This window comes from Pundamilia nyererei, unplaced genomic scaffold (genome assembly GCF_000239375.1).
Source record: "Pundamilia nyererei isolate P.nyererei 1_Seehausen unplaced genomic scaffold, PunNye1.0 scaffold00009, whole genome shotgun sequence".
Classification (NCBI taxonomy): domain Eukaryota; kingdom Metazoa; phylum Chordata; class Actinopteri; order Cichliformes; family Cichlidae; genus Pundamilia; species Pundamilia nyererei.
The window spans coordinates 1,935,020-1,953,615 of record NW_005187410.1 but is presented as its reverse complement, the minus strand read 5'-3'; the positions used below and the strand labels follow the sequence as shown (position 1 = coordinate 1,953,615).

Sequence of the window (18,596 nt, the reverse complement as noted above, 5' to 3'; positions counted from 1 at the left end):
TGGTGTTGATAGTAAAGTCTCTATCCCATTGTGCCTCCTGCTGTCCTTTAGTGCTGCTTAAAATAACATCTCAGTACTTGTTACAGCGATGTTGCCTATGTATTTCTTTAATGTGCACATTTTATTATTGATCGTTTCTGTGTGCACTTAAATTTTAAACAAGAAGAAAAATTTGCTCTATTACACAATTGGGGATTTCATGCAAATGGTTCCCTGGCAACATGTCCATTGCTCACCTCCCTGTCAAAAAGTTCGCTGTTTTCAAACTTTGGATGTGCTTTACATTTACATTTATCTCATTTGGACTCATTAAGTCCTCTGTACTCATCTGTTGTTTTTAAGTTTCCCGTATTTATTTTCCCTCCAACATGCTTCTAATACATCCCATTGAGAGCGTCAGAGTGAGAAGAGAAGCCAGTGGTAGGAAGATTACTAATGGAGTTTGTATTGTGACCTTCCTTCAGGCAGTAGTCATCAGTTTCCCCTCTGATGCTCACCACTACTTAGTTAATGAAGCTCAAATGAGGATTGCATAAGCCAAAGTGTGAATCACTGCCTGACAACCTCGTGCACAGTGAGGTTGCCTGGTTCGTGGGTTTGATAATTTTAGAACATTACAGTTAGAAGATGTTGTCTTTTTGACATTCATGGTGCTTAATCACCTCCTTCCAGTTACGTCTGTGTAATTTGCATTTTCCTCCTTTGGAAAACTTGGAGGCAGCAGAGAAGCAGTGAGAGAGGCTGGTTTAATTAAAGTGAATACTTTCTCAATTCTCAACTACTGCACTCAAACAGAGCCGTCTAAGTAGGGATTACCATTAAGCTTGTGGAAACTTTATCTAGTCAAGCAGTGTTGTGCACCATTGGTCTATGTCCAAGACACATTTTGCGTAGAGTTTGTTGGCACGTCTCTGTTATTGATATTGGTACACTGTTAAAGAACATATATTTTTTTTTGTTTCTGTTATAAACGATCTTCTCCCTGCCTTGTTTCTCTACAGGTGTAGATCCATCTCTGCAAATCGACAACAGGATCCAAGCCTCGTCCCAAGTTGCTCTTCAAGGTTCCAAATCCAACAAGTCTCGGGCTGCCAACACCCGGGATGAGCGCTTCAGATCTGGTAATCATGTTTCTGTACTGCCAAAAAGTTTTAAACGTCTTGTGTTTCTCTTTTATTCTGTAGCTAAGCCGAGTTAATGCGTTTCTTAGATCTGCACACAGAAGCCGTCCAAGCAGCTTTGGCCAAGTACAAAGAGAGGAAGATGCCCATGCCCTCCAAGAGACGGTCTGTGCTAGTTCAGTCTTCTGTAGAGGCATGCACCCCGCCAGGTGAGACCCGTGCTCCTTTAAATCCCCTGCATCCCAGTTGGTTCTGCGCGTTCTCACTGGGTTGTTTGTTTGATATGTTCCCATGAGCTGTCGAGTGTAGGATGCTGAAACTCCATTGTGTCCACTGATCAAAAATGATGATGTCAAGCATTTGCTGCTGGAAAGAAAATATGCGGTTTTCTGAATGTGTCCATTCTTCGCGACTATAAAAGACTCGGTTCTGACCGTTGTGTTCCCAGAGAGACCTTCCTACACGAGTGGCAGAATGAATGCATAACCAGATTTTGAGCATCATCTTGAAATGTCGACCTTTTGCCTGTTTGCATAACAGTTTGTATTGTGTGGGCAGTTCATTAGAATTTATGTGATTTCACAGCTTTCCAGCAGCTTCTTGTTTTCCCAAGAGTTTCAGGGCCAAAAGAGCCTTGTGCATGTGTTGTTATCTTTCATTAAATAATCTGTAGGAGATTTTATAGAGGGCTTTTCAAACACTGCCGTGATTTTTATCAAGTGGGGGACCTTAAAACTTCAAGTCTTGGATAAAAAGAGAGGACACAGCGGTGGAGCAAGTAACCGGATTAAGAGCTCAGACACAGTGGTGTGAATAGAAGAAGGAGAGGGACTTTTCATGGCTGTTTTGAGTTTCTCTGAGTGAACTATTGTACTTGAATTAGTCACATACATGAGACTGATATATGTGTAATGTACATACAAGAAGATCTGCTGCTTTTGTAAAGATGACGGCAGCTATTGTTTCTACATTTGTCTGGTTAGTCAGCAGAGAAGACAAGAACAGACAAGAAACATCAGATGAGGGTTATACCATGCAACACAGGCCGTCACCTGAACAGCTTCTGCACATTCAGCCAACATTTGTATGAATGCGTGAGTGGATGTACAGACCAGTAGGTGCAGTATACGCAAAACTTTAGTAATGGCAATCAATCAGTCCGTTGGTTGTTTGTTCCACTGCTTTGCTTTGCTTTGGAAAGACTACAACATAACATCATACCCCCCTCAAGAGGAATTGTAGTAACCCTGTAATAACTCTCACTTATCATCTAGTATCTGGATTAAATTTCAACGTGTCACGTTCTCTGGCTTCTGAACAAAAAACTGCCCAACAAAAGACATTCCCATCAGCCTGTGCTGTACAATATATCCAATAAATATCAGCTGTTATGATGTTGACATCATAATTGAGAACACGTTTGTGCCCTGATGCTATCAACATTGAACTCAAAACCAACTGTGCACGAGTGCAACGCTTTGATTGCTAAACTGGAATTATTGTACCTAGCCTTGTATCCTATGCTGTATCCTAGATCATAGCCTGATATGAGTGCAACAAGAAAGTCTTTTAATAAACAGGAAACAAGGCAGAAAGCAGTTGTCAGTTTGCTTACAATGCTAATGTGTCGCGTTAAAAAAGACACACAGGTGTACAAGGATAAATGCAACGAGTCTGATCAAACAGACTTTCCATCATGATCTTTGCCAATTCAAATTCATTTTCTATAGACATAAATCAGTGAAAATAAGCTCAGCCTTTTAACTGCTGAAGCTTCGCTAGTTTCCCTGTTTTTGTTCATTTGTACTTGAAGTCGATCTCAGCGTATCTGCTACTCTCCCTGCTCACGGTTTGTCTCTTAAATATCGCTCTGGCTCAGTCTTCACTGCCTCTTCTGGTTTTTGACTACTTTGTGGTGAAAAATAGCACCCCTCTCCACCCTTTTTTTTTGTATCCGTCCACCTCTCAATTTCTGCTTTGCATGTCTTCTTTAACCCTCTATTTCACTCTTCTGCAGGGTAACTGTGCCAAGGTTACCAAGATAGGGAGGCAGATTGGAGTGAGGAATAACAAACTGAATCATAAATGTGAGATAAACTGCACGAGTCCACCGGCTGTAGAGGCATTAAATTGGTTTGTTATAATCACACCTCCTTTAACCTTCCGCTAACAGCCTCTCCAAGACTAAGGAAAGTCGAAGCAGTACTTTCACAATGTCTCAATTTGTTGGACTTTACTTGAAACTGTGTACTGTGGGAGATTAGTGGGATTAATTACATGAAGGCTCATTAGCTTAGAGAACATCCATCAGGCACGTGCTGATCACACATGAAGTCATAGCCCCTTTTCTTCTAGACAGTACTCTTTTTCTTTTTCTCCCCCTCTTCTCTCAGTGACTCGTTTTCCAGTTAATCAAAAGCACGATGAATTTTAGTGTAGCAGTTTTCTATGATTGCATGAGTTTTATTGTTTTCTTGGGGTTTAGTGAGTAGGTACGCTATTTTACATGGTCTGGGATGAATAATGCCAAAAGCTGGGAAGTTTCTTGGTGATTTTATAAACAGTTAGGACAATTTTTTATCCAAAAATGCATGATAGTGAACTGCACTTTCACTGAACTCTGTTCTCAGCAGAATTCATAATGCAAGACTAGTCTGCTGCTGGGTAACTTGGCAGATGAAGTGGAATATGTTCATTTTAAATGATCATTACATTACTTTGAAGCTGTTCCTGTTTCGGCTATTTTTGAAGAGACCAACTGCTCACAGTTGCCTCGAGGGAGAGAAAATAAAATCACCAGTGTCTGGTTTTGAGTTTGAGTCCAAGTGACATGAAAAAGGGAATTTATTATGCTAACAGTTTATGTTTGTATTGTGTGCAACTACAGTATGTAGTTATGTGTTATTGTAATTGTCTTGAGGTAGAAATTCAGCCTTAATTAATAGCTAGGCAATATGTAAGTGTGCTGACATGCTCAGAAGAAGGCTCCCATCTATTTTGTTTTTGATCATTCATATTTTTGATGACTGCAGCTCAGTATACCAGACACCTAATTTACTCTCCCTCCTTTTCATCATCATCTTCAAATATGCAACACCCAGTCTCTCCCTTGATACATGTGTTGCAGTTTTATACATATATATTGCACATGTCGTTGCAGTGTGGCTGCTTACAGGCAAATATTAAAAACATAGTAGTGAAGCCATGAGAGATTTAAAAGCAAGCATCTCTCAGCCGAATTAACTTCCATCCCCATTAAAGTCATCCTACCCATCCCCTGGCTTATATGTACTCTATCAGTATGTATAAGTAGAATAAAGTGTCATCTGCATATCATCTAAACCCTGCGCAAGTGTTCCAGGTTTTCCCATCTTGATTTTTTTTCCTGGTGACACTGTAGACAGCCCCATGTTCTTTGTCCTCTGTTATGACGCTGCCCTGTCTTGACCTGTCAAACACAGACACCTCCTCAGCGTCAGAAGACGAGGGCTCGCTGCGCCGACAGGGACGTCTGACCACCTCCACGCCCTACCAGGGCCACAGCCACCCAGCTGTTGAGCACTGGTTTAACCGTGTCATCCAGGGTTCGTCCACCTCATCCTCCGCGTCATCCACTTCATCCCACCCGGGAGGGAGATCCGTCACCACCACCAACACCACTGCCCACGCAGCCCTGAACGTCAATGCCGCAGCCACCGCTCTGGCAGACCTTATGGCACACACCCAGCTAGGTCAGTGACGCACGCACACAGTTTCAGATACTTTTAGCTGTTGCAGTGTTTAGTTGGTCAGTATTGCATTTCATGATTTATTTTGACCTCCTTCATTCCTTCATTCTAGATTGAGATGATGTGTTTAAGCCAAGCAAGAAAGCCATTATATATGGTTTTTCTGTTTCGATTGCATTTCAGTTCAGTTCAAACAGGAATTTATAAATGGACACTTGCGTTGAAATTCTTTGTTCTTTATGCAGATAGGTTTTATATATGTACATACAAACAATTTAGGGAGTCGAAGACTGAGTTTTATGCTTTTTCCATTATCCTCATTTTGTTAAATTTGGCAGAATATATGGTAGATACGAAAACTGCTTCCCAGTCAGATTTGTCATCATATCAAAGGTGACATCTTAACCTGTGTTATGTACCGCAGACTGTTTAATCGCAGATAGACAGCACTGTCCTACACATCGATTGCTTTCTGAGGCCTTATCTCCCTCTAGATACAAAAAAGCACTCGATGATGACAAGACAAAAGGGACCCAACGACTGAGTTTTAATTCCCGTCTTTCTAGTTAGCCATCCTCGTCTGCCATCTCACTGTCATTCGATCATGTGGAGAAGCTCTCAGCCACATATCTGTCAAAACCGCTTGTTCCATGTTGCCACGTGAGTGTCACGGGCTAGTTAATGAGATTTGGTGGATTTATCACCATTAGTCTCGCTGCAGCTGCAATGTAAGATGGTGTCTTGCTTACTTGTGTGCACGTTTGTATGTGTGCGTACATGTGTGTGCATGTGTTGCTGGTAAGGCGATATCCTATCAGGATGGAGCTGCCTGGTTTTATTTTTTCACTAGCTCGTTTCCCCTCAAGGCCGCTGTCATAAAACAGCAGCAGCGACTTGTGCTGAATGAAGCTGTAAATAAATCTCCCACATTGCCTTGTTCCTCTGCCCCTCAGACACTGATTCTGTCATCCACTTCAACAGGAGACACTAAAAAATACTATATGTAGTTAAAGGAACACCAGTTCTCAATGTGGAGTTTTTTTTAAATCTCTTTGAAAACCACTTCCATACATTTGCATAAGAAAAAAATATGCACAAGTGCTCATCCCAAAAGTTGGAACCACTGACATCAGCTGTTATGAGCAGGGTTACTGCGATTGGCAGATGCTCCCCATAAACACTGTTTTCCATCATTTTCAGACCTTGGAAATTACCCAAAATTCTTTCTAGTAATGTGATCTGATAATTAGTTATGACACCTGTCAAAAATATGGCTTGGCTCTGCAACAAGGTATCTGTTTTGGATCCAACTCCAATGTTGGACTGTAAACTCCAGTTCTCATGACACACTTAAAACAGAACAGCTGATCCTGTCACAGACGTTAATGGTAAATGGACTGGTCAAAGGAGCTTGCAAAGCAACCATCTTTGAACAGAGGTGGTGGTTTACGACACCAACTCTCTGCCATTTATAATCCAGTTTTGAGATCCCTCCCCAGACGCCTTAACGCCCACTTACATCCTGGGCCATCTGATCTCAGGAATTTGCATGATAAGGTGGGGCCAGGTTATGGACCCAGGTGATATGCAGGTGATATGGACCCACACCCAGTTTCACACCTTGGCTCAGGCGATTAGAGCATCATCAGGGGGTCCTTTTTGTCCCTCTGTGGGGGGAAACTCCCACTAGGTTTATATCTGGGACTCTCCACCATTTGATCTTAGAACTGAAGAAGCTTCTCGGATGAGAGGTGAAACGTCTTCAAGTAACTTAAAGAAGTCCAGATGCTTTTCTTTGCAAGCTCCTTTGACTACGATGACCTGGATGACTGAGAACCTTCACAGACGTAAATGGACTGCTTCCTATATACTCTTTCATTCACACAAGCACCTTTTTCTATGTCTGAGTGCTTTCTATCTAACATTAAGAGAGCAACTTTGCACTCTTAGTGTCTGGACATCAGTTGGTCTGTAACATAGTGTAAGACATCTTGGGTACAGACTTTTATGTGTGGTGTTGAGGGAAGGTGAAAAGTTGAAATACAGTCTTTGCTTCGGCTCAGAGAATACCAGGCAAATCATATTGTTTGCTAATCCATGACTTAGATCTTTATATAAGTTGCGAGCACCCACAGTTGGCCTTAAATTTGACCTTTTAACCCCCGACACCCCCACTCATCACAGATAACCACTCAGCGCCCCCTGACGTGACGGGGCTGTCGGAGCGCTCCTCGCATCACGCAGAGCGGCCCCATGTGGCCTCGGTGCGAGGCGTTTCCCGCGGCTTCAACCACCACACCAGCGTCATGGAGACCGCAGATGGTGAGTTTCCTGCCCACTCACACTCACACACACATATACACGCAAAGTCAACTCCCGTTTTCCTTCTCCCCTGCTGTTTGTCCCTCTGTCTTCTCCTTAGTCAGTCTGCCAACGTGACTGGCAAAAGCTACTGACTGACCTGCTCATGTTGCCACGGTAACGGTGCACCTCTCCACCCCCCCCACCCCACCCCTGAAAAATCCGTCACGTTCCTGCCGTAATGTTTGGTTCTGTTAACTAACAGAAACACTGAGACAGTAAAGATTTACACAGCATCATGGTCTCGCTTCTCTGCGGCAAACAAATATTTGAGTCATGACATAAAACGGATCATTAGGTGCTCGGTTTCGCGCTCAGTTTTTGCCATGTTGTTGGTGGATCTGTGCATAAAATAGCCTCCAAACATTATTCTTCATTCAAACCGTGCCTTTGCTTGTATGGCTTCAGTACTGCTACCAGCATGGGGCAGTGGATGCTGCAGAGGATAGGTACATACAAATACAGTAAATACAGTATTAACAGGTCATGTTCCACCTCATTTTAAGGTAGGTTTAAAAAAAGAAAAAAAAACACAGTTGAGCACATTAATTACAGCCTGAGCTAAGAAGAAAAGAAGGGAGGTGGGTGAGGGAGTGTGGTTTTTATTCCATATAAAAACAAATTTTGTGTCCTAAAGAAGTTTTGGCTTTCTCTTATAGGAAAATTAGCAGAATTGGAGTAAAATGTAAGCAGGGTTTCATATACCCAACCATAAAATATGTTTTGGTTTATCAAATTGCCGTAAGGGAGGACACACTCATTCCCTATAACTGCTGTGTGCTTACGCTTGTTATCACCCACCGTCTCCTTCAAATTTCTAACCCAACAAGTCCTTTTCCCTTTAGCATGACATCATTTAGCGGTCTATAAGAGGGCCCATATATCCAAAAAGTTGTCAGTTCACCTTTAACTTGGCAGAGAGTCTCGCCGTTGGAAGAACCCTGAACACTTTCCTAAACCGCTGAGTTACAGGCAGAGGTTTTTCGCAAATCCACTTACATATACATCTTCTAGTGTGATTCCGTTTTAGGTGGCGTCCACAATAGTCTTTGAACCTTACAAAACTTTTTTTCCATTATCTTAACAGGTTATTGAGTTTAGAGTTGCGTTAGGGCTGGAGACGATCCAAGCTGTTATAGGGTGAAAGGCAGGGTACGCCCCATATAGGTCGGTTTGTCACATGACTGGGCCTTTACTTTTAATGTGTGTTTAATATTGTGAAAGTATCCTTAGTTATGTAGGACCAGAACATGGACCACTCTAGAAACAATGCATATATTTCCCAGTCACCAATTTACATTTAAGGCATAATGGTTATATACCAGTATCTGTTTTCTTCATAATGTCAGGTGCTCTGTGCTGCATCATCATACATTATACTGTATTTTACTACTAAGAAACCGAGTGAGTGACCTGAATGCCTATTTTCCAAACATCTCCATCATATATGACAGTGTTTTTTTTTTTTTTTTTTATATGAGTTGAGATTACTTGAGGCTTATGAAAGAAAACCAGCATCTTGCTACAGATGACAATGAGGTTGACTGGTTCATTAAATCTGCTCCACTTTCTTTGTCTGAGTTCATCTTCATTCATTCAGTTTGTTAATAATCAGGCAGCTTGAAAACCGGAGGACACCTTGAGCAGAGAGCCTATAATCTCCCTGCCACCCGTGCTCTGGATTCTTAAATACTAAACAACCTAGCTGACACAAAAGCAGGAAGTAGTGGTTAAATCTATGGATCTAAACTGCAGGTTTTCCTATGCTGATTACTAAACATGGTGAAAGTGGTAAAACAACAGTGTGATTCCATTATAATCCCACTCTCACTTGCATGTGGCAGCTGCAGATTTCTCACACATTCACGCTCACGGCCGATTTAGACTTTTGCACGAATCTTTCTAGAGCCTGTGGTGTGTGTTTTTTGTTTTTTTTTGTTTTTTTTTTGTTTTGTTTTTTAGATGCCAGCCAAAATGGAAACAAATAAAATGCTGGCACTCTTTTCCCTCCTTGGTCCCCACGCAAACATATTTGCCCCTCAGGTTTTTCCCACTTCTTCTTACATTCCCTCACACCAAGTCCAGTAGTTTGTGGAAACTCCTTCCAGCAATCTGCTGACATCTGTGAGTCCTTATAGTGAGGCAATGATTGTTATTCTCTCACTGATCAGGCCAATCGCATTAGTTGCGGGTTGCGTCAACACGATGCATAGTTACATCCTCGGGGAGGTGCACCTCGGGTTACGGCCAAGGTTTTCAGAAGGGTTCTGTGGTTTTATGATTCAGTGCAGACATATAAATCCCCCGTCATCCAGAAAGTTCACAGGAGCGCTTCATTGACATCCTGATGTGTCTCTCCTCTAGGATGTGAGTGGAGAGGTGAAGGATCCCTCACTTTAATTGATGGTATTTATAACTGCTCCTTCCGCTCTATGGCAGCCTGCTGTATGTGCACTCTGCTGTATGTGCGTTTGTATTTGTGTGTCTTTGCATCTCTGCCTCTCACCTCCACTGTCAGGTTTACTGTGACACTTGTCCAAATCTTGTGTGTTATAAAAAAAATATGCACAGCTACAGTGAATTCAGTGATACAGTGTGCATGTGAGTGTGTTTCTGTTTGTATAGCTGAGTATGTTGCAAGTGCTCTACCGTTTATAGCATCTTCAGGCAACGTCTAACCTGAATGTCTTTAGAAAGTGAGTGCGTTTAAGCAGAGGTGTAACTCTTCGTTTGGCCTTGCGACTAATTACTATGTTGACAGACTGTTTTCTTATCTCAAACTGAAAACAACTGTCAGTCTGTTTCTCACTTCAGTCTTTGACGGCTAGCCCGCAGCCACGCAGTGACTTCTTTGATGGCAGCTCTCTAGGACTGCTGCCATTTTTTTGACACATAGATGTGTGTAAAGAAAAAACAAGTCACACAGTAGCTTTGGCTCCATCTGTACTTGGATACCGACACTGTGTGTGTTGGTGTTTTATGCGCAAATTTTGCCGATACAAATTCAGTATTTTCGCACTGTTTTCAGCTTACAATCGTTTAAAAAAAATTAATTTCTTACAGAATTTTGTGCAGTACTGTGAAAAGTAAACCATTACAACTTCCATAGGAATTAAAAGGGTAGGTAGCAGTTAATCTAATAACTCTTAAAAGCACAAGTTTTGGCAGTTTGCTGGTCTGGGGCATTCAGGTTTGTTAACATGGTGACAATGAACAAAGACAAGAAGCAGTGATCTTAAAGAAACAGCTCTTGCTGTCCATCAGTCTAGGAAGTGTTATACAGCATCTCAACACAAACACCTCAGACCATCTGTCAATGATCTGGGCTAAAGGACCTGGGGACGTTGCAGTCATTAAGATAGCCATGAACTCGTCTGTACATCAAGGTCATATCTGACCGATAAAGCTGCGCTGAAATTAGGTTATACAACAGGACTGTGATACCAACCACAGCAGAAAACAGAATGGCTGAATCAAAGACAAGAAAATACTCAAGGTGTTGCAATGACCCAGTCAAAGTCCAAACCTCAAGCTGGCTGAAATGATGTAGCGAGACCTAACAGAGCTGTGCATAAATGAATTGAGGCAAACCTCAATGAAATTAAAGCAATGTTATAAAGAAGAGTGGCCAAAAATACCTTCAAAACGATGTGAGAGACTGATAAAGTCATACAGAAAATTATTGCTTCAAGTTATTGCTGCTAAATGTGGTTCTACAAGCTGTTGAGTCATGCTCCATACTTAGTTTTCACAGCACTGCACAGAGCCCTATGCAAACTTTCTTTTCCACTTCGCTTTATCCTATCAAAAGACCAAAAGCAACAATAAGTTATTATTACGAACAGGTGTTTATTGTATCCGTAGCCTGATAAGACTTATTTTTATCCGGCCGACCTCCATTATCATCCAGAAACAATGACAAATGCATCAAGTGAACCATGCTGTTGCAGTGGGCAACATGTTCCCTCATTATGAGTCACTGTGGGTTATTTTGAGCCAGTTTCACATACTGTACACCATCCTGCCTAAATCCATGGCTGGAGATAGTCACTATAAACACACCTTTGCAAATATAAATGTCTGAATAGAAAATCCTAAAAGCTGCAGTGCCCAGCTGACACAGGAAATTGAATGTTTTTAAAAAACAGGACCGTGTTTTTATGACGCATTTTTATGTTTAAAGTGCTCAGCAAGACTGGGCCCCAGAGACAATTTTTGGCTGGGATTTGTTAACAATAGGAAAAAGATGGACTAATACTAGCCCGATCCTATAACTCTGTTATTGTTTACTGTAAAGACGTGGTGTAACATTTTGTCCCACATTAAGGAAGAGCCAGAGATTACTACAGCAATTTATGGCTGTAAATGCATTCATTATAAGATCGTGAACACATTAATTATCGTCATCATCACAGACGGGTCCTGGTTGGTCCAGATATGAACGATCAAGCCTCATGATGAGGTGGGTGGGGGAGTTCAGAGCCAGGATGTTAGGGGCTGCTGTCTAATTGGTCCATCAGGTGCTGCACTGACCCCCACAGGGTCGATCCCTGGTACATCTGTCCCTGCATGAGGAGGCAGGGTCTGTCTGAGCTAGGCTTATTATAGTAAGATAAATCAGGCAAGCTGTGTGCAGCTGTGGCCTTTAGCTCCCGTGGCTGTCTGGGTTGTCGAACACAGCCGCCCCCCTTTTAAAGCTAACTGTATATTTATCGGGTAAAAATAATGTCTGATGATGTTTATAGACTGAACCTCACCTCAAACATGACTCTAACGGCACAACGCAAGTTTCATTCGGAGTCTGTTAGTTTGTTTGTTGTTTTGTTTGTCTTGTTTTCTCTCCTTTTATGATCTGGCTCAGTTTTTATATTAAAAAAACGATTTAAGGGTTAATTTTAAGGTGTAACATGCATGTCAGACCATTTATCTGTGTTCTGATTTAAGTCGGGGTTAGGTGATTTTAGCATCTCACTGTCTATATTTTATAGCATGAAGCGGGCACCTTTTGAGACACCTCATGAATCATTTTCTGCAGCGAGTACATCTTTGTTGCTAGGCAGCAGGCGAGGCGGCTCCTCGTTTCCTGATTTCCTTTTTTCTTAGCCTTTGAGGTCTCGCAGTGATTCCTGAGACTTCCTACTAAAACACTATGTCTTTAAGGTGACTGTACAGCGCAGGACCTCGCCTTCCACTGCTTTGTTGTCCTGCCACGGTGTGACTGACAGCTGGTTGTCCTCTGTGCCTCATTAGAAAAACACACTGACCTTGTCTCCTTTTCTTTCCTTATCTGTCCCTCCCTTATCCACCCCCGTCCTCCATCAATCTCTCAATCAATCTGTCTGCACATGCCCACGTCCCACCTGCGCCATCACAATTATCTCCACTTTTTCCCGTCTGTATTTCTCTACATGTTTTTTTTTCTTGTCATGTTTATGTCCTCCCAACCTTTTTTTGTCTTTTCATCTCCATAAAACTCATTTTATAGGTGTTCCAGTCAACAGTCGCGTCTCCAACAAAATCCAGCAGCTGCTCAATACACTGAAGAGACCAAAGCGTCCACCGTTGCGCGAGTTCTTTGTTGACGACTTTGAGGAGCTTTTGGATGGTAAGCCCACCTGAATGTAATTACAGTGATTCTGCTGAATCAATAAATCTTCGTGAAGAGAAACTCTTTCACACTCCTACTCTTTCGAATGTGATGCTCACATCGCGTTGGTTTTCCAGCTCTAATAATAGTGATCTGTCTAATTCTTGTTGTGGCTGAGATAAAAATGTGACTGTGACCTTGCCAGGTCCCACAAGTAAACCACCAAGGCACGGTTTTAGCTCAGTGGTAGTTATTTTGGCCCCGAAGACCACCAGGTGTTGAAAGGGAATTTTTTTAGGGAAGTGCACACGGACTGGACCAGCCCTTCCTAACCATTTCCTCCATTCCAACCAAACCCATCGGTGGGTCTGGGTGGTACTCTGCCACTCTGAATAAACACTGAGTGAATGAAAATGCTGCGGGAATAGCAGTGCATCAGCAGGTAACTGTAAAGCTTCTCCTTGTGGTATGGCAAGCTTCAGTGTGAGCAGAAAAACACACTCAGAGGTAGGATCCAAACACTGATAAAGATGTTATATTTGGCAGAGATATGGCTTACCTGCTTCTTTAAACAGGTCTGAACTCTACTGCTCAGAGAGTCTGAAGGTAAGAATAGAGATGAAGAGATGGAAGTCAAATCCAGAAGTCAATAGAGTACTTAAAGAAGGAGCGAGACTGATTTCCAGTAAGCAGCAGCTTCGAGTTTCTCACAAGTAGGAATAATAGGCAGCTTAGACTCATGAGGACAGAATACAGCTCACTGTATATCCTCCAGCTTTTCCTTTTCCATCACACCTTCCTCATTGTCTTTTTTTTCTCACACTCTTTTTTTCCTCCCCTGTCCTCCTTACAAGTGTTGTTTAATTTACATATTTACCATTTCTTTGCAGACTAGCCGGTCTTCTTTATCAAGCAGCTCAGGAGCTTATATTACGCTCAATTCGAATCAAAGTCTTAAAGATGTCCAATTCATCTTCTTCATGTTTTCAGTCCAGCAGCCAGATCCCAACCAGCCAAAGCCAGAAGGCCAGCAGATGTGTCCCCTGGAAGGGGAGCCTCTTGGGGTGGTGACCAACTGGCCTCCCTCCTTGCCAGCAGCCCTACAAAGGTGGGGAACCACTCAGCCCAAGAGCCCCTGCCTGACAGCACTCGACAATGCTGGCAAGCCCGTCTACACACTCACCTATGGTAGGTGTTAGCCTGTGGATGTTGGCCCAGAAATGACAATTCAGATGGAAAAGAATAGCACCTCTTTTCATCCACTGTGTCTTTGAAAAACAGACATGATGTATTCTGCTGTTTAAATGTTGTTTTGCAGGTTAGAATAGTTAAATCAAAGGCACTCGTTGACAATGTGTGTTAACCTCTGCAGGTAAACTGTGGACCCGCAGTCAGAAACTGGCCTATACGCTTCTTAATAAGCTGAGCAGCAGAAATGAGCCTCTGCTCGTGCCTGGAGACAGAGTAAGTCATGATATATTACAGTGTGTTCGGTGGCGATTGAATGTGTTACATTTTTTGGCATTTCACTCAATCAATCAGCACTATTACAAATATTCCACATGGAATTAATCACCAAATAAATTCAATGACGTGAGAAAATAAAATAAAACAAAACAAAACAGGGGGCTGAAGGTATTCCTACATAGGAACCTTTTGGGAAATATAGTTACTGCCTTATCCTGCTAGATGAAAAAGTGACGAGCTCTCGGATTTGCGTTTACTTTTATTGTTTTAGATCCACTTAAAAGCTTTAATATTCTATTTGAATTTGGAACATTAATATAGCAGAAAACAATATTTTTTTTTCCTATGAAATAATTAATGGAGTGCTTCCTTACTTCTTAGCAGAGAGGAAAGTCCCATTCCTCACATGTTTGTGTTAAGCCAAGTCTGCATCTGCATTATTACCTTGAAATCTTTGACTGGGAACGTAAAAGTGAAATGAGCGAGCCCAGTCTGGCACAGTTCATAACTGTAAAGTTTAAAAACCTAATTTATGTGTAGACATTTAATTTCATCTCATTTTCAGGGCTGGACTTTTTTTCTTGTCTAAAATAATCTAAAAAGATGGGGGAGGCTGGCTGAGAAGCCTGTTTGTTTTGGTGCGAGATAGTGCATGTGTGATTTTTGTCTGATGCAAAAACGGCAGTTTCACGTTTAATGGGGGCTACAGCGAACAGAAAACAGACCCAAGCCAAGATAGAATAACTGACTGTTGACTAAAACCAAGGATTTATTGAAAATATAAATATTATTGTTGTGAAGCTGGAGTTGTCAACTAACTCTCTGGTAGAAAGCAATGATTTCTTAAACTTTAAAGCCTTGCAGAAAGCAAACGCTTCGTTATTTGTATGACATGTTTAGTGTCACCGTCAGTCCACAATACTGTCCATTAAAACAGTAATGTTGGTGTATTGTAACCATGTCTTGAACACACCTGCAGGTTGCACTTGTTTTCCCCAACAATGATCCGGTGATGTTCATGGTGGCCTTCTACGGCTGTCTCCTGGCGGAGCTCGTACCTGTACCTATTGAAGTGCCGCTGACCAGAAAGGTAAAGCAATGAGGGTCTCCTGGGAATGTGTGATTTTTGACGTTTTACTGACCCCTACTGGACATCTGACCTCAATGTGTTTACATGAGAGACGTACTTAAGTCAGATGCAGTTTTTGATTCAGTGCTAATCTTCACTCTCTTTGACGTTCCTTACGCTAAATCACATCTTTGTAAATCTGATCTCTTAAATGTTTAAATGCGGAGTATTAGCTTATGATGTTTTGCGGTTCCCAGAGCATCGATCAGCTCAAACCGATCTAAATTTATCCATATTAGTTGCACAGCCTGAATATTAATGCCTGTTCGTGATTGCCCTTTATAAGCATGCTGTTGGCAGACGCTGTGCTGTAATTAATGAGATTTGAGTGAGGTGAAATGATGTGTTATTCTAGTCAAAATATTAGATCACAGGCCAACTGTTCTCAGGAGTCAGACGCTCATTTGCTCACTCTGTCAGCTCCTATCATTCCTCGTCCTCTCGTTGTGTCCCTCTCTTTATTCCTATTACCCTCCTCTTCTTTCTTTCCGCCTCTCCCCACCCATCTTGAGTCTCCGACCTTTTTTTTTTTTGCTTTTCTGAGCAGCGCACTTTGCACAGCACGAGTTTAGCTATAAGCTCATTTGCACAGCCAATCAAATAGGAGCGAGCTTGTGTCAGATCTCGGGTTTCATTCCTGCTACAGTCTGGCTTTGATGCACAGCAGTAGAGTTTTTAATAGTGACTGGCCGTCACTCCGCTTGCTCACCTGCTGCTGCTTTGATGCTGCTGTGATGCTCTGAGGTTTCTTCTTCTTCTTTGTTTTCTTCTTCTTCTTCTTGTCATTGCCCTTGTTTTCACTCCATTAGCAATTCCCACATTCCCTCGGCGCATCCTTTCTCAAAGTTATTTTGAATTTTTCTGTTTTTAGTAGTTGATCGTTGTGTGTGACAGATACTCTCTTTGCTCCCCCAGGATGCGGGAAGTCAACAGATCGGCTTTCTGTTGGGCAGCTGCGGCGTCACGTTGGCACTGACCACTGACGCCTGTCAGAAAGGCCTGCCCAAAGCACAAACAGGGGAGGTTGCCACTTTCAAAGGTACAGCCTGTTTTGTTTTCATTGTGAATGTGTGTGCATAGTTTCATTTGGTTTGAGATGACTTCATGTCTCTGTCTCTGCAGGCTGGCCGCGGTTGCTGTGGTTTGTGACAGATGGAAAACATGTTGTGAAGCCTCCAAAAGACTGGCACCCTCCAATACGGGAAGCCAGTAACGACATTGCCTACATAGAAGTAAGTGGGGTTTAATCAAAGGATGTGACGCGATGGTTTTTACTGGATTTGTTTTTTACTTATTCAACTTATTAGGCAGTTTTTGTTTTTACCAGATCCTTTTTCTTCCTAATGAAACTGTTTTTTTTTCCCTTTATGCTTCTTACATCTAGTATAAAACCAGCAAAGAAGGAAGCACCATGGGAATCACAGTGTCCCATTCAGCCATGCTGGCTCACTGTCATGCCCTCACGCAGGCCTGTGGCTACACTGAAGGTGAGGAGGAATCTTAATTTACTTTTTTGGTCATACTTTGTTTCTGCAATCTTTCCCTCCATCATTTATCACTTCTTCCGACATGGAGAAAGTTCAGTTGGTGCTGGCAGGAGAAATGCTCTGAGACACTTTTAGGTGTAAATACAGTCTCATTTGATAAATGCAGCTGCTCAGTTGGTTGCGTTCCTTCCATCATACCTGGGTCAGGTCTGCTTAAAAAGAAAGAGAACATAAAGTAGCTCCTTTCTTCTAGTGTCCTACTTTTGTTCTGAGTAACTGCAAACAGCACCAGCAACCCCCAGAGACTCTCCGGATCTGTTTCTGTAACTTAATTTGGCTTACTCAAACCACTGCTGCTACAGTCAGAATTACAGAAACTTATGTAACTGTGTTGTGCTCCTAACCTTGAAAAATTCTCCTTTTTTTAATTTGTAGGTGAGACGATAACCAACGTCCTGGACTTCAAGAGAGAAGCAGGATTATGGCACGGTGTTCTCACTGTAAGTAGTCTCCAGACCTCTAGTAGAGCTAATGGGGCGCTTATATAATGAGAAATGGAGGAGATCTGAGCTCAGTTTGCAGATAAAAACTGAAACTTATCTAACCGGCTTCCCACTGAGGCCTTTATCAGTATGTAAATGCATTCAAACTAATGAAGTCCTGATGGGGGGAAAAAGCATCTTATCTAACCACTGAGGAGTTTCAAACCTGTGAAAAATAAAGCTGCTTCCACTGACACAGACATCCCAGCTTTGATTGACTGCTTTCAAACATGCATGAGAATTCCCGGTGCCATAGGTCATACGTGATTTGTTGTTACGTGTATAAACAGGCTTATTTTTGTACTCTTGGCAGATAAAATCATAACCTGCAGCGTGTTTACAGTGACCTCATTTAGTTGTGATGCATTTCTGGCATATATTGGAGCTCATCTCAATGCTTACTGCTCTCCTGGCAGAGCGTCATGAATCGGATGCATGTGATCAGCATTCCCTACTCCCTGATGAAAGTCAACCCTCTGTCTTGGATAATGAAGGTTCACACATATAAAGGTAAGGGCCAGTCCATCTATTTAGGGTTAGTAAGGAATTTAGATCTTTTTTTGTTGCTGTTTAATTCGGAAAACGAGGACAGAGCACACTTTTCACAAGAGGCTACCTTAGGGAAGATACACTTCAGGTGTTTTATTGTTAAGAAGACCAGATTTTATTCCTGCTTGTTACTGTTTTGATTCTCAGTGCACGTTGGACACGAGTGGATGGATTAAAGAGATCATTTGTTGGACCTATTGATTTCTGGGGTTGTGTGCCCTGAATAAAACTGATCCACAGCTCTGCTCAATCATCTGTTGGCGACTGAGTCAGCTTGCGTCGCTCCTTGCTGTCTGGTTTTATGATCTCGTCAAACTGGACCACAGAGGTCATGATTGTGTCGGTCATTGCTTTTGTCTTTGTGTCCCCCGTGCAGCTCGGGTAGCAGTGGTGAAGTCGAGGGACATGCACTGGTCTCTGCTGGCCCAGAGAGACCAGAGAGACATCAGCCTGAGCTCACTGCGAATGCTTATCGTTGCTGACGGAGCTAACCCATGTGAGTACATCTGCAGAGGCTCATTTAATAAAACAACACCCTGGAGTCCCAAGAAATTATTATTGATTTGCTTTGTTTGTCTGCCTGGTGCTCTGTGTGTGTGTGTGTGTGTGTGTGTGTGTGTGTGTG

General features: G+C 42.3%; 1 protein-coding gene across 6 annotated transcripts in view; it reads left to right on the top strand.

Annotated features, from left to right (window-relative positions):
- LOC102194578 (disco-interacting protein 2 homolog A) overlaps window positions 1-18,596 on the top strand; it is an 87,837-nt gene that overhangs the window by 55,253 nt on the left and 13,988 nt on the right. For 3 of the 6 annotated variants that reach the window (XM_005723315.1, XM_013908358.1, XM_013908357.1), the window contains exons 3-17: window positions 1,002-1,121; window positions 1,211-1,330; window positions 4,583-4,852; window positions 7,034-7,171; window positions 9,575-9,616; window positions 12,696-12,815; window positions 13,788-13,985; window positions 14,170-14,261; window positions 15,244-15,354; window positions 16,309-16,432; window positions 16,516-16,625; window positions 16,778-16,880; window positions 17,316-17,380; window positions 17,839-17,932; window positions 18,348-18,467. In XM_005723315.1, the coding sequence (XP_005723372.1) occupies window positions 1,002-1,121; window positions 1,211-1,330; window positions 4,583-4,852; window positions 7,034-7,171; window positions 9,575-9,616; window positions 12,696-12,815; window positions 13,788-13,985; window positions 14,170-14,261; window positions 15,244-15,354; window positions 16,309-16,432; window positions 16,516-16,625; window positions 16,778-16,880; window positions 17,316-17,380; window positions 17,839-17,932; window positions 18,348-18,467 (1,827 nt within the window). The remainder of the gene's footprint in view (window positions 1-1,001; window positions 1,122-1,210; window positions 1,331-4,582; window positions 4,853-7,033; window positions 7,172-9,574; window positions 9,617-12,695; window positions 12,816-13,787; window positions 13,986-14,169; window positions 14,262-15,243; window positions 15,355-16,308; window positions 16,433-16,515; window positions 16,626-16,777; window positions 16,881-17,315; window positions 17,381-17,838; window positions 17,933-18,347; window positions 18,468-18,596) is intronic. The other 3 variants (XM_005723318.1, XM_013908359.1, XM_013908360.1) reach the window with 2 other exon arrangements.